The 16,627-nt window shown below is 42.1% G+C and overlaps 1 protein-coding gene across 1 annotated transcript in view; it reads left to right on the top strand.

Annotated features, from left to right (window-relative positions):
* The window catches only part of shank3a (SH3 and multiple ankyrin repeat domains 3a), a gene marked incomplete at both ends in the record, with an annotated part of 270,098 nt that overhangs the window by 151,517 nt on the left and 101,954 nt on the right, over window positions 1–16,627 (top strand). The window contains 3 exons of the mRNA XM_084059359.1: window positions 959–1,025; window positions 3,132–3,373; window positions 3,826–3,995. Of these exons, the coding sequence (XP_083915485.1) occupies window positions 959–1,025; window positions 3,132–3,373; window positions 3,826–3,995 (479 nt within the window). The remainder of the gene's footprint in view (window positions 1–958; window positions 1,026–3,131; window positions 3,374–3,825; window positions 3,996–16,627) is intronic.

Consider the following 16,627-nt stretch of genomic DNA (forward strand, 5'->3'; position numbering starts at 1 on the left):
TTGTATCTAAATTGGATAATTAATATACTGTTGTTTATCTGTGGGGTATATAGTATAGTATGTAACCATTCTGCATGGTTTTACATAATAACTTGTAATCAGCTGATTCAGCAAGTTTAAATCGCACAGTAAAATGTTCATTCAACTCTTTTTTCTAAAAGTTGCAAGAGTTTGCAAAAACAGACTCTCTCAGAGTTAAGTTGCACTGAGGATTCTACTGAGCATGCTTGTCAATCTGGCTTGTAGTTGAGTTGCTGGGCTGGCAGCTTGATGACTTCTGTGTCAAATTGACATTGACACAGATTAGCTGGGCAGATCAAAGTTAATGTATTTGAGCTGGCCTGGCAGCAAATAGCCGAGTGGTTAAGGCACGTACCACATAGGCCTGACTGTGAGTCCCGGGTTCGAGTCTCCAGCCCGTCGGACCATTGCTGCTAGTCACTCTCTCTCTCTCTCTCTCTCTCTCTCTCTCTCTCTCTCTCTCTCTCTCTCTCTCTCTCTCTCTCTCTCTCTCTCTCTCTCTCTCTCTCTCTCTCTCTCTCTCTGTTTCCTGGCTCTCTTCACTGTGGACTATATCAATAAAGGCAGAAGAAGATATAAGAGATAAAATATAAAAAAATTAAAACACGACCAGGTCTTACACAGTACCCATAATACTGCTTCATATACAGATGTTACACATGGGTGGTGGGTTTAACATACACACACATACTGAGAAAGCTGGAGGAAGAGAATATACTGTAACAGAGTTGAGATCCATGTGAACAGGCACGCCGACTTTTGTGCGTGGCCATGGGGACTGAACTTGATCACCACTCGCATGTGACCACTTGCATGTGAACGAATAGGGCTGAGAAGTGGGATTAATTAACATGATATGGATTAAAATTATTATTACTTGTTTCAATGTAAAAAAAAACATTTTGCTGTCTCCTCTCCTCTCCTCTCCTCTCCCTAGGTGGCTATCATAGCAGGAAATTTTGATCTGGCTGAAATTATAAAGATCCACAAAGTATCAGATGTTGGTGAGTTAACAGTGGCAGTGGCCATACTATCTATCTACCTGTCTACCTGTGTACCTGTCTGTCTGTCTGTCTGTCTGTCTGTCTGTCTGTCTGTCTGAAATGAGATAAGGCAGAAGACAAATCTTCACAGCAATTGCTGAAGAGATTTGTGTGTCTCTCAGAAAGTCTTTGAGGTATTTCCTGTCTGTCCATGAACGTAAAAACAAAGGAAAACTCTGCCATCTAGTGTATAGAGGAAGTAGTACGCTACTCAAATGCTGAACCAAATCTATTGGGACTCTGATAGTTAATTCATTTTAAATGAGTAATCTGTCACCACTGAATTATGCAGATGAATTTTGTCAATAATTGCATCCGGGCAGTAACAACATCTAATTATGTGCATTTGGATTTCAGGGGACTCATGGCAGAGGCCTGCATACTGAGTGTTAATTTAACTCTTTGTGTTCCATTTTCACACTCTCAGAGTAATACTAATTAAATTAACATTATTTGCGTGCATGTGTGTTTGTTTTGGCTGAAGCTGCATAAAAAAGCATTATATTGCTTTTATACTTGGGCTGTGAATGGATTTGGCAGACATCAAGGCAGAGTAATCTCCTTTCTACCAGATTCTAGTCTACTTACAGTAAAATGTTCCTAAAATGTGGTGTTCATAAAATCTGGCACAAGATACCATCTTGCCTTTGAGACTGCACTGATGCCATTTTGTCATTTCAGAATGCAATCTATAGACACAAATAAGTCATAAAAAGAACAAAACAAGAAAACTAAAAGAGGATCTCCAGGTCGCTGTTGAGTTCTAAATCTAAAGTGGTTCCCAAACTGGGGGTCCCCAAATTATTTTGGGGGGTCCCTAGATGATTAGCTTAATGTGCAACATTGTTTTTTCACTCAACAGTAAACAAACCAACATACAGTATAAGTGTGTACTGGGTATCTGCATTTCAACATCAAGGCGATTTTCACAATATTTATCTGTGGAATCGAGTCAAACTAAATGTATTGCCTCAACTCCTACAATTCCAAGTGCTTGTCAGGGTGGGGGGTTCCCAGTTCAAATATGATTATTTTGGGGGGTCCCTGCCTGAAAGGTTTGAGAACCCCTGTTCTAAATGACCTCCCTGGTGAAATAAGCATCAGATGGAGGCACAGATCCTGTGTCCCCTGTCTCTAACCTGTTATGTAATACACTCAATGGTTCACTTTAGCCTAAGAATTAAAAAACATCTGTTTGATGTCATCGTGAAATGTGTTGCCATGCGTTCACGTCACTTTTCAAGCATTTAGGCTCGTAGTGTGAGTTCATTCATTTGGTCCATGCTATGAGCTTGTAGATTTGCTATTTTTGAAAAAATCATGAACATTTGTGCAAATGTTAGAATTGGTTTTTTTTTAAGCGTACATTTGTAACCCAAATCTTTGCTTCTGGGGGGTCCCTGGAACTAAATATTTTACAAATGTTCGCTTAAAAAGATATATATTCCAAGATTTGCACACATTTTCAAGATTTTTCAAAAAAAAAATCTTAAAATGACACAAATGATGCTTTCCCGGTCTTAAAGGGTTAAAGATGGAGTGCCATGATATTTTTCAACCCTAAAACCTGATCATAAGGTATTATTATTATGTAAGGATTTTTTTCAAAAAAAAAGAGTGTACAGAAATTGTTAAAAAAAATGTTTTTATGTGGACACGCCTCCAGTTCATTAAGTATGCCTGGTTCTCACCTTAGCACCTCCTCCACCACCTTAGCACCACCCACCTGTCCTAGTCCCTCCTCCTCCTCATGCCCACACCTGTTGTGTTATGATAATGAGGGGGAGGGTATGTTTTTTGGGGGCTCTGTGATGTCACTAAAGGGCTGTTTCTCTATTGGCACGTTTGACCCTCAAGATTTCAGCCTCCAGGAAGAAACTCAAAATAATCAGAGAAGACATAAAACACCATAAAACCACCTCCGGGGGGCCTAATGAAGTTCTATCAACCTCATAGACACATGAAAAACAGAAAAAGTGCAAAAACATGGCACCAGCTCTTTAAGCCCAGCTGTGCCGACAGGTGCATTACAGGCTCTGCTGTGATACTGTGATTGTTCTCTCTCAGTGCCTTTCAGGGAGACTCCCTCCTACACCACCCGGCGTCGCATGACGCCCGGGCCCCTGCCCTCCCCCCGCTCCCTGCTCCGCTCGGCCAGCGACAACAACCTGAACGGGGACCACCATGACCACGGCCACGGTCACGTGCAGGTCCCACGGGAGATGCGAGGCCGCCCGGGACACTCCCCTGTGCCCTCGCTCCGCAGCCTGCCCGCCCTGCAGCACAGCAGCCTGGGTGGGATGGGAGAGGTGAGTGGGAGTGGTTTGTGCGTGTGTGTGCGTGTGTGTGTGTGTGTGCATGCGCGTGCGTGCGTGTGTGTGTGTGTGTGTGTGTGTGTGTGTGTGACCGATCTACATGCTCACAACGCGTCGCATCGCGACGCGTTGTGAGCTTGTAGATCTGCTATTTTCAAACATTTGAGTACTTTTACTTTTGGTACTTTAAGTATATTTTGATGCCAATACTTTTGTACTTTTACTCAAAGTTTACCCTGACTTTCACTTGTAACAGAGTATTTCTGCATTGCAGTATTGATACTTTTACTTAAGTAAAACATTTGATAACTTTTTCGCAGAATCAACCTGAGACAGAATACAAGCATACTATCACACTAACTGTAGTGTATTTTACCGAACTTCACAGCCTCTGTTCCACTTTACCAACCTCCTGTCTCTCTGTCTCATGCGTGCTCTGTGTTCAGAGTCGTCACGGGGAGTTCCCGGACAGCAGTCTCCAGAGTACAGGCAGCTCCAGATCCTCCCACTCTCGCTCACCGTCGCTCCACCACACGCACGAGGACGACAAGCCCATCCCCAGGAGGTCCCACAGCCACGGCTATCCCCATGGACACGCCCCCCGTGGAAGATTAAGGTCTGTTTATATTTGTGTTTCTTGTGTAACGTGTACTTTTATCGTTAACGATATATGCTTCAGTGTCTAAAATAACTTGATTGGCGCTTATTTTTAGGGGCGGGTGGCGTTGATCTATAAGTTAGAGACATGGCTTGGGATCGCTTGGGGGTCACACTCACATCATCGAGAAGATGAATGAGTAACAACATTCAAGGTTCCCTCTGGCAAGGCACTTAGCGTCCATTTGCTCCAGTGGAGCTATAGCTTGCGAGTCAACAGTATAAAGCTGGTGGTTGGCCCAGGCAGCTCCCATGTGTGAATGTGTGTAACTGTATGAGTGTAAAAGAGCATTAGCCCCCAGTTCGGTTTCCCTGATCAAATGAAGGCCGCATAAGGCGGGTATTTTAACCCATTCAGTCCGGGGACGCATCTCTGTCATTTACAGATTTCTATGGCTATTCAAAAATAGCAAAAAAATAGCCCAAAGAAATCTGAAAATGACACACGGATTCTTTCCTGGTCTTAAAGGGTTAAGAGTTGTATTCGTCCTCTCGGCTGCCAGAGTTTGGGTTAGTGTCAGTCAGTGGGCTATAGTGTTAGGGTTCTGTCACTGGTCATTATCTCTCTCTCAGCTTTTCAAAGCAGAAAGCGCAGTGGACTGTCTAAACAAAAACACACTTTAATCTGAAATCCATACCACATAACATGAGCAGTTTGAATCATCTGTTAGCCACCGAGCGGTATGTTGCACGGCACCGGGTGATAAAATGTGACATTCCGCCTTCCATCAGCAATGCTGAATCTGGTTTATTTATTCATGAATCAGCCCCTGAGTGTGTACGAAATCATTTTCTTGTCCAATCCGTCTGCTCCACCTGCTCGGTGGAAAAAGACAATAAACACAGGATTAATATGAAACTGTAATACTAAGAAATCTGTGTTGGATTGGTTGCGGGACGAGACGTGTGTTGGTGTGCGAGCGCACAAAGCAGTCGCGTGTCGTTTGTCAGGAAGAAAGTGTCATTTAGTTACTGTAGCGAGCAAAGCTGAAATCCACCCTGCTGCTGCTGCTGCTGAGCGGCAGTCAACAGATTGACTATAATAGTCCAAACCTGTGTGTGTTCTCCTGTGTATGCGTGTCAGCAGTAGTGCTATGCGTTACTATAAAGCATTGGTTCTCAAAGTGTGGTCCGGGGACCCCCAGGGGTCCTTGAGGGGGTTCCAGGGGGGCCCCAGAAAAAGTAGTTAATGTAGCATTACAAAAAAATTTAACCACTTTATCCATTTATAAGTTGGCTATTCAAAAATAGCAGATGTACAAGATGTACTGTACATAATGAAACATAAATCTTCTCTTCTGGGGGTCCATGGCACAAAACCTTTTCAGATCGGGGTCCGCGGCCAAATGCATATCATTTCGGGGTCCATGGCACAAAACAAATTGAGAACTACTGCTATAAAGTGTCAGCAGAAAATACAACTTTGGCACTTTTACTTTAATTGAGTATCTAAATGTGTTATAAACTATATGTCATCTCAGATGTGAATATTGTATTATTTACTCCACTATACTTATTGACAACTTTAGTTCACTTAGTTACTCTGCAAAACATATATTAACTAATACATTATGGTGTATTATTATAGGTAGCTATGACAGCATGTAGAACATAAAGTAATTAAAATCAGACCCACCTACCAGCTGCAAAACAAAAGTGATGAACACATGAATGCTGCTTTTACTTAAGACATTGGAGTGCTTCTTCCACCACTGTGTGTCACTGTTTAAGAGAGAGAGAGAACATTTTTGTGTGTGTGTGATTGAGTGAGTGAGTGTGAGAAAGAGGGAGAAGATCATAGAAGTCTGATGTCTGACAGGGCAATTGCATTACAGTCACAGCTCATGTGCCCCACCTTCTCTATCTCTAATACTGTCCTGTCACCTCACTCCATCTATCAAAGTCTCTCTTTCTCTTTGTCTTTCACTCTTTCTCTCCCTCTCTTTCTCTCTTGCTGTCTCTGCTCTGTCACTCTCTGCTTCGCTCGCTCGCACGCACGCACGCACGCACGCACGCACGCACGCACGCACGCACACGCACGCACGCACACACACACAGCTGCCAGCAAGCACAGCATCTAGACTCTAGAGAATAGTTAACATGCTTTTACTACAGTATGTCTCAGTGTGTTTGTAGAAGTCGACTACAGTAGAACGTTGATCATGTTTCTTTTGTGTGACTTTCAAACCGTGGTTTTGAGTTGAACACAGTCGGTGTCGGCTCTGTTTCATGCTGGATCGCCGTCACGTACAGTCAGGGTTTGGTTTGGGAGAAATCAGTGCCTCTGCTTTTGATATCTACCCCTCTGGTCGTTCATTTGTATTGCTGATGTGTTTTTTTTTATGCCTCTTCTGGTCAGACTGAATTAAATGCATGATCTCCTTTTGGGAAATGTATACTGTCTGATATTGTTTGATATTTATGTTTGATAATATCACAATTAAACAATTACATTGTTAACCAGATGAACACTGGCCTTCCTGTTTTGAACATTTTAAAAGAAGAAAATGTAATACTGTGGACAAATGTTGACCACATAATTACATTTTCTTCTTTTAAAATTCCAAAATAGCTAAAATAGCGGATCTACAAGCTCACAACTTCATGTGATGTTGTGAGCTTGCGGATAGGCAATTTTCTCTATTTACCATACGAAGAAGTATAGTAAATGGTAAATGGTGCATTTATCAAAAGCGCTTTACATAGATTGTGCATTACATTCACCCATTCACACGCAACATGGCAGAGGAAACCATGCAATTAAGGCACCAACCTGCTCATCGGGAGCAATTAGGGGTTCAGCGTCTTGCTCAAGGACACTTCGACACTAACCCTGGGGGAGCCCGGGATCGAACTGGGAACCTTGCGGTTGCCATCCGGCCACTCTACCGGCCACTCTATCCCTGAGCCACTGCAGACCCTATAGGGCTTAAGCGGTCGAGAAAATATCCCTCCATCTGTTTTTCTTTTCTTTTCTTTTCTTTTTTTTCTTTTTTCACAGTAGAGTGTTCAATTAGCCATCCCTTGATCTTCATCAATGCCTCATCCCATGAGATTAGCAGATTAACTGCTCCTCTCCCCTCCCTGCACTATAACTGGCATTTTGTCAGCGCTAATGTCCCTAGATAATGTGTCTTTTGGCTCTGTAGTGTGTTCTGTACTTTGCATGAGCCCGAAAGAAGAAAAGGAAGGAGAAAGACACAGTGAATGCGTGAGGACAGTGGGGGGGTACTATAGCTGCAGTATGCCCGCTGTGTCTTGGCCCTATGAGCTGTACCCTGGGAAATTAGACCTCGCTCTGGTCTGCGTATTGCTTTTACGCCACAGTGTTTAGATGCGGGCAGTTTGAGTGTATAAATAGTGTCTTCACAGTGCAATCTTCTGTGTTAATTTAACTCTTGAGTGTGTACAAATGGACCCTACTACCATTTGGTTACATTTGTACACTCTGAGTTCAATAGGCTCTATGCACAGCAGCCATATTGGAAAGAAATTGGGCCTCTTCCTTACTTCCTTCACAGGTGTTACCAATGATTCTAATGAAGGCTCTGTTCCATTTAGTATAGCACAGTGGTTCTCAAACCTTTTAATTTCAAGGACCCACATAACTCTGAGAGTGTACAAATGGACCTATTTGATTCCATTTGTACACTTTCAGAGTTACACACCCGTAAGGGGCCATTTATAACCACCTCAAGGAACCATGAGGGTCCCTGGACCACACTTTAAGACCCACTGGTGTAGCAGTGGGCGAACATGCACAATCTCAGCACCCTGACACCCTGTTTGACCAGAATGGAACAGAGCCTTCATTAGTATCATCGGTAACACCTGTGAAAGGAAGTAAGTAAGAAGAGGCCCAATTTCTTTCCAATATGGCTGCTGTGCATAGAGCCTATTAACACTCAGAGGTTCACAGAGCTGTCTCCATGGCAGTGGCCTTATCTCACTCTTGGAGTCAGATAGGTCGTTGTCCTTGAATGACACCATGTGGACTCATTTTCTCCCCCATCTCTGTTCTCCTCCCACTATCGCTCACTGTCTCTCCTCCTACCTCTCTCACTTTCACTCCCTTCCTCTCCCTCGCTCTCTCTGACCTTCTGTCCATGCCCACGGTAACTCCAGGGGCATTATGGGTACCAGGGGAGTGTGAAATTAGCTTGGCCGGTCAGCAGCCCACCCGGCGGCATTGTCGACCGAGTTCCATGTGGAACTCGTCATCGCTTCCTCCGTCGCTGATGCGGGCGACGCTGTCAGGGTTCCAGCAGATCGGCTGGAGGTCACGTTGACCTGTCCAAACCTTCCCTCCATTCCTAAGTGTCCTAAGAGACAGAGGGAAGGTTTGGACGGGTCAATGAGGCATATAAGGGGAAGGTCTGCGAAACATTGATGTTGACATTTTTTATTTAGTTTTAGTCATAGTCTTTTGAATACAATTCTATTTAGTTTTTGTCATATTCTAGTAATCTGAAATGTTTTAGTTTTTGTCTAGTTTTAGTTGTCTAAATATCATAAGATTACCAACAGACTGGCCGTTTAAGGCTGAGGCGCAACGGTAGAATACCTTTGTTATAAAATGACTTGTCTTTTAGTTCTACTGGATCTCTTCTCCACTAGTCCCTCCCTAACATTTTAGTCTAGTTTTTATTTGTTCAATATATTTAGTCTTAGTTTTAGTCATCATAGCTTAGTTTTTATTTAGTTTTCGTCAGTGAAGAAAGATAGTCGACGAACATTTTTCGTCATAGTTTTAGTCGACGAAATCAACACTGCTGTGAAAGACACAACACAAGGTCAGGACCTGCTATTGTAGTGAACTGTTTGTGTAACAATTAGCAGGGCTAAAAATAATTGTCTAAAAATAATACTCTAAATTTGTTTTTGTAAAAAAAGGATAAAAAAAGACTTTATCTGTGCCAATGGGCCAATGTTGCAGCAACTCATTCAACCGCATAAATTACAGAACCATATGGATGTGCTTGCCTACATCAAAATCGACAGCTACAGTACTTTATGGCTGCCAACTTTTCATGCCTAGAAATTAATTTATTTAAGGCATATGACTTTTGTGTTTTCCACCCACGTTGCCCTCAGTTGCAAACAACACATATTCAATTCAAGCCATGTTATCTGCACTGCAGACTCCGTACCAACTGAATCAGCTGACATCCTCACAACTAGACAGTTAGGCTTCAGAATGGGAATCTTGCAATAATTACTGCTTGACCATCACAGCCAATATTGTTGTTTTGATGTTGTAGTTTTTTTTAATGCTGAGTAATTTGCAACAGCTTGTCCTTTTTACATTAGTCCAGAAGCTGAGTGGTAGGATGTTTCAATGAGTGCTTGCAAATTAAACTTGATTGTATTAATTATGCCAATGAAAACACAAATGCACCCAAAGCACACAAATGCACAACATCCACAAACTAATATAAATGTGCATGCATTTGCCACTATACAAATTAATGCACATTATTCACAAACAAAATAGGTCTCCAAATAGACAAACTGCAGCCCACACAAATCAGGCTTAAGGCTTCTATCCAAGGTGGAAAACCAAAAGAACACAATGGATTACTCCACCAAAATAAATCCAAAGTGCTATAAACAGACACAAATTAACTCTGGTCATCACAAGACAATCAACGTTATTGCATCAACATGACAAAAGCAGCAATGATCCAAGAATAACCAACAATGTATTCCAAAAGCCAGACCAGCAAATCAAATGCCAAAGCCAAATATAGTAATACACATTTACCAGTTTATAATAAAGAAGTACAGCAAGGAGCGAACAGCTGTGATATAAGCCTGAAAACCAAAGTTTATATAAGTTAATCATTAATTATGATATGAAATAGAACATAACCAAAAGCATTGATTGGATCCCCAAAGAAACAAAAACCCTACCACTTGACAACGGGGGAACAGCACAGGACCAGACCCTAAACCAGGGATGGGCAACTGGTGGCCCGCTGAAAATGGGAAATACTCCAGTAAAGTAAAACATCCTCACAAGTACTTAAGTACAGTACTTGAGTAAATGTACATAGTTACTTTACACCACTGCACATGGGCAGACCTCATCAGAGACGTGGACCTCTACGGAGGCCTCCCGCGGGTCACAACAAGGTCAGAGATAGAAGGATGAGGCTGGCTGGGCACTGTGTCAGTCACTCGGAATTGGTAGCGAGAGAACTAACACTGTGGGAGCCAACCCAAGGCGCAGCTATAGGAGAGGACTTACGTATAGACACATAGCATGACAGTGGAGCTAGCAACACTGCAGAGCTCAAGACCCTAAAGCTGGATAGGAGGGAGTTGGTGCCGGCTAGTCTGCACTCGTGCATCTCATCACATCACCAATAAGCACAAAAGTACTTTGCAAGAACCATTGTTGGTGTAATTACTTTGCATGCAGAGATGATCAACTATGATGGATAGACCTATATTACTGTGGGGAAATTCAGGTGTTGTACAGCAATGTAGGAAATAGGACACTTTGGCACTATGCTGCTTGAACACTCTTTTCGCTGTCGTACTCTTCTATTCATTCACACGTCACTATTCTCTCCCCTTCTTGCTCACCTTGCGTTCCCTCTCTCCCCATCTCTCTCTCTCTCTCTCTCTCTCTCTCTCTCTCTCTATTCATCACACTAGCGGTTGCTGGAGTGTAGATTATCCACAGTGTCTTACTGCAGCCACAGGGCTGAGAGAGACAGGAGAAGAGAGAAAGAGAGAGAGAGAGAGAGAGAGAGAGAGAGAGAGAGAGAGGGAGGCGGGCCGGCGGGAAAGGCGGAGAGGAAGAGGAGAGACTAACAGAACCTTGACTGTGGAAAATTCACATCAAGGAAGGACACGGCCGAGCGCTATTGATCGGCACGCTTCATAATCTGCATCATCAAGAGGTGATGCCAATCAGCTGGCATTGATCCGTTTGCCTGTTAATCCTCTCTCTTTGTTTAGAACACTGACAATGTCCACACTTTATGCATTTGTGAATGCAGCCTATTTCTAAAATATAGCTATGTAGTAAAAGTCTGGCTCCAGATAGTGGGTATATTAAGCACACTCCTGACACTCATGACCTTCTTCAACGCACAGACACGCAATACACATTTCATGGTTTAACAGACAAAGACAGTTGAACACAAACTGGTGAAGGGAGATCCTGTATCTGTACAGACTCGATGGTCTCTGCAGACGCATCTCCTCACTCACACCAAGGTGGATTCTAGAGTTATAGTGCGATCGCTCCAATCTGCCCTCTGTGCTAATGTCCCATAACAGCGATATATGAGCTGAGCATGCGTCTGAGTGCAAATGGATCCTGAATGCAATTCTAATATGCTCTGCATCATGGATCCACGCACAATTGTCTATGATAGCCCTAAACACTCATGACCTGAGAGAGAGAGAGAGAGAGAGAGAGAGAGAGAGAGAGAGAGAGAGAGAGAGTTCAAAATTATGTGCATCCTCACCCAAGTTCAGCAAAGCAAGGCTTATTGTTAGGACACTGGTGTGATGATGATTATGATTGTGTTTCTAATGTGTTCATCTCACCTTAGAGAGCAGGGCTATTTGAGGAAACCTATTTACCTGAGGGGCCAGATGCCAGTGTGAGCTATTCAGGTTATCACAAAGCAGCTTAGTTTGATAGCATCTCTGGAAATGGCACCTAACGGCATTTGAAACTGCATCTATAGCGTTATATTGGCAGTTCATAGCTTTTTGATATCCAAAATAAAACAACCACGCTCATTACCTAATGTTTAAAATGTTAACCTGTCATTGATCTTGTCCTCGCCTCTGATAGCTGGCATGTAAGTTATTGTCTTTGAAATACTTGTGTGGCCACATTTCTATTGATATTTGTATATTTATTTACATGTGGCCCCGCACCTTCAGGACTGTCGGGCTGGCGGAGATAATTACTGAAATAAATGACATACCGGTAGTAATGTTAAAGGATTTTAAAAAGCCCCCTCCGACTTAACTAAATGAGAGCTTGCTGTTTCTACTGACAGCTGACTCTGGAGCTAATATTCTCTGCAGGACCAAGTACTAAAAGATAATAGGTATATATACAGTATGCCAAACCTACACTTTAATTCATACAGGATGTTACAGGCATTTGGGAAGATATAATTGACATCCAAGAACAGAATGTCATCTGTATATAAAGAGATTAGGTGGCTTCTAACATTTAAAGTCAAAGGTTTAAAGGCATTGTAGGGAGTTCAGATGTAATCAAAGAAAAAAACTGTTGTCAAACACCGCCCCTCCAGCAGTTCTTTTCCCCGACCACCAGGGGGTGACGCAGGGGGGACTTTTTAAATGAGTCATGCCCAAAATAGGTTGCCTTATGCGGATACAATTCGCGGAAATGCCCGACCCTACGGTTCTCTGAATTTATATTTTTAAATAGGCTCTTTCATGATAAATTGACCACATATATGAAGCTAAACAACTAAATTCTATCCAAACGATTTTTTAAAAGTAAATTATGTGCCTCAAAAAAGAAGTTTGAGAGCGTTTTAAAACCGAAAGTAAAAAGTAGATACGGGCATGGACGCGCACGGACACGCACATGCGTGCGTTAATTTACGACCCGGACATAAACAACATGAACATAAACAGAAGGGAAAATACGGATTTCAGACAGAGGACTGTGTTTCAATGAAGGAAAACACCCCAGCATCATTATATAGTGGCTGATAGAGGGGAGAAAATGCAAAATATATATATATACATATTTTTTAAATTTAGGCTTAATGTTCCCTACAATCCCTTTAATTAATCATGGCTACCTTAAAGCACAGACCAGTGGTATCATGGAAACAATAAATAGCATTGAACTACTGTAAGTGGGTCCCTTTGCAGGCTGTTTTTAATGCAGAACACAAATGATCTATAATTACACAGTCTGATGTGTTATTAGTGTGGTTGCCTATTATAGGCCAGTGGTTCTCAACCTGCGACCAAGGGGGGTACCCACATTATTTTGAGGGTCCCCAGACAATTAGCTTAACTCTTTGCCTGCTAAGGCGCAGCCTGCCATGGACGTGAAAGACATTTTTTTTTTCTCACACAAAACCAGGAGATAACGTGATCCAAAGATTTACTGCTCCGTTGACTTGCTGTTTGAAGTATTTGGGAAAAAGCCTGTATCTCGGCTCCTGTGTTTTACTATGTATTTTTGCCGAAACATACTATTTTTAACGGGGTATAACAAGCGAACGGGAGGTCGCGATGACATTTTTTTTTTTTTGCGGAAGCACAATGAATCCCTCCGTGATTAGCAACCCATCAGGGGATCGATCATACTGGAGATAAATATTCTGTGACTACTTGAAAAGGTAAGTAAATTGAAAAATCGTTGGCAGTCTGTGCCTTATTTAGTTGTATATACTCTGGCAGTGAAAGAGTTAATGTGCAACATTATTTTCTCACGCAACCATAAACAGACCAACATATAGTAAGTAGATAAAGAGAAGTCCAGTGCTCTTCAGCCAGTAGAGGGTAGAAGGGCTCGTCGGTGCTCAACAGGGACAACCTGCTAGCCCCACTCAGAGAGTGGGCAGGGTCTATGGTCTGGAACTAGGCTAACAACTTGCATCAGAGAAAATAATAGCACCTGGGCACTCCAGGAGAGACTACCCAAATAAAATATACTAGAGCACTCGACTGGTCTGCACGTGTTTTATTGTTTTGCAGGGGTGACTGACGTTTCGACTGTCGTCTTCTTCAGAGTCAAACAGAACAAAGGAGAGAGAGGAGGGTATCTATATGCCCTCCCCCTTGATGATGTCAATGCCAGCCATTTTGCATAAAAAAACAGTGAGCAAAATAATATACAATATATAAAATAGAGACATCCACCACCATAGACAGTCAATTGTATTTCCTTGAAATACATGAATATACAATACATAATAAGCCTTCAGTGTTTTCCCTGTTTAGGGCAGGTGATATAGGCTTTAGAATTTTGAGGGTATATTGCCATATTTCTATTTTTATAGACATAACGGTTACATTTAACCCACCTGATAAACACAGTAGGCTAAAAGCCAAAGCAAATCAATATGAGGATTGACAAACATTTGTAAATCTTGTTCTGGATATTATTTTCACAAAAGAGCCTAAAAGAACCAGGATATAAAACTAGAGATCACAAGAAACAGGAGAGGTTTGGTTGGTCATTTACTCCCCGGTAGATGCTGCATTAAGGTTATAATCCAAAAGGCTTCCCTTTGCAGAAGTTTTTTGATGATACCGCCTCCGTAGGGGGTAGGGTGACTTTTTCGATACCAATGAATTTAAGTGATGCAACTGAACCATGATTTGCAGCATAGTCCATGTTTTTTATTGCGTATTGCGGTCTTATGCTCACCAATTCTAACTTTTAGTGCTCGCTTGGTCTGGCCCAGATATACTTGGCCACAAGGGCATTTAAGCATGACGTGGGTGGAATGACAATTGATGAAGTCTTTAATTTCATATTTGGTACCCTTGAGTGGGTGATAGAATTTTACCCCAGGCTACAACACTGATGATACGTCCCATGTGCATCCATGTGATGTTTTCTTTATAATTATACAATAGAAAATTGTCAAACATTGACCAAATTGTCAAATATTACCTAAGAAAGAGGCCAACATTTTTTTAAATAGCTGATTTACATGCTCACAACACCTTGAGTTGCGAGGCATTGTGAGCATGTATTCACATTTTTGTCACAGACTATGTTTTGCACCCTGTCCGTCCGTGTGTCCGATCGTCCGGGTGTCTGTGGACAGCTAATCTCCGCCACCGTTGGACACTTGACGTGAAACTATGCACACACACTCCCTGGATGCCAGAGCAGAACCTCTCTGCCCACACATTTTTTGACAGTACTCCTACAGATTTTGTCAAAGCATCACGCAAATCGGTACACAGTTTTTCTTTAGTCATTAAACAAAACGGTTCTTTCAGGTTTTGTCATATTCCATCCTGATTGGCTAAGATTGGCTTCCAAAGTTTGCAGCAGTGCTCTGTTTTGAATAAAATGCCTCAAATCATGAAGACAGTGTGCAATTTCCATGAAATTTTGCACGAACATTCCCATGAAAGAAATGCCACTTGAAAATGTACAAATCATCCTTGTGGTCGCGCTATAACAGGCCGATTCATGTTTTTACCAATAATTGGACCGATCTGTGTATAACTTTGTATGCGCACTCCCTAGATGTGCATACAAAGGGTTGGGAAGAAAAAAAAAAGTTTTCCGACTCCTGCCTGCCTCAACTCCTGCCTTAACTCCTACAATTCCAAGTACTTGTTAGGGTGGGGGGGTCGATTATTTTGGGGGGTCGCGCCTGAAAAGGTTGGGAACCACTGTTATAGGCAACCACAGTAATGGTGTTACTCACCTTCATTAGTTTGGTTACACTAAATTACACTCATTAGTTTTGCTACTCCAGACAGATTTTGTCCAAACCTCACAAGAATTGGCACACGTGATTGGCACACCAAGAGGCGATACTGAGTGCCTTTGAAATCCTTATTCAAGAATACTGAACTGGAAACACATGAAGTTTGAGACATTATCTGGCAGCTAAGCTGGCAGCTAAGAGACTAATGTGGACAACACACCAATGTCCCCTTAAGATGTTGGAGGATCACTAAAATGTTCTAATTATGAGCTGGTGCATCCTTCTAAAATGTGCGAAATCTCTCTGTGTCAGTGTGTGTCTGTCCTTCACTCATCTCCAGAACTGGAAAAAGAATCCTACCATGAATTGTGGGTAGAAAATACTTCCTGTAGAAATATGAACTCTATGGGTGTTTCCTGTGACTCACACTCGACCTCCACCTCCTGCCCTGCGCTGGATGGACGGATGGACAGAGAGGGCAAAAACGACAATAATGAGGGAAAAAAAGTTTTAAATATGAGAATCTTTGATGTAATGAAGTTGATGGTAACTTTATTTGAATGTTTATAGGCTCAAAAAAATTTAACCAGTCTAAAGATTGTCGTTTAATCGACAAAAATACATATATGAAGTGGGAGGTAGCATCAGGCAGAATGATCATCCCATTTATAGCTTTATTTACTTTACATAGCTTTTGTTTCCTTTTGACATAGCTTTAAGTGCCTAAATACAAATATGAATTGGTCAACTGTCACATCTAAGGTTGTATTTTGCGAGTGCCCACATGTGAGTGCAGAACACACACTAATGTTCCTACCTTGCAAACACTCATGTACCTACAAGACCATTTGAAATGGTAAAAATGCACTATTGCGTCTTAGCCAGTCAGCCTTCATTGGGCACCGTGTTTGGCTTTAATTTGCAGTAAAATTGACAGATTGTGAGTGAAAAGGTTAATTAGCCCATTACTGCCATGTGATTAGACAAGCACAAAGACTGATAGACCTTAAACGTTGTTGTTTCTCATTTAATCCATTTAAAGGAGCCACTAAGCCAAAGATTTGAACCCGGTGTATCTGATCTGATCTGTGGCCTGGGGGACTGACCTCTGCTGTTTTATGAAGGACGCTGTGAGTCAAGACTATTATGATCTGTATACAGCAGTATTACG

This window comes from Gymnoscopelus microlampas (genome assembly GCF_963454915.1).
Source record: "Gymnoscopelus microlampas genome assembly, chromosome: 6".
NCBI lineage: Eukaryota > Metazoa > Chordata > Actinopteri > Myctophiformes > Myctophidae > Gymnoscopelus > Gymnoscopelus microlampas.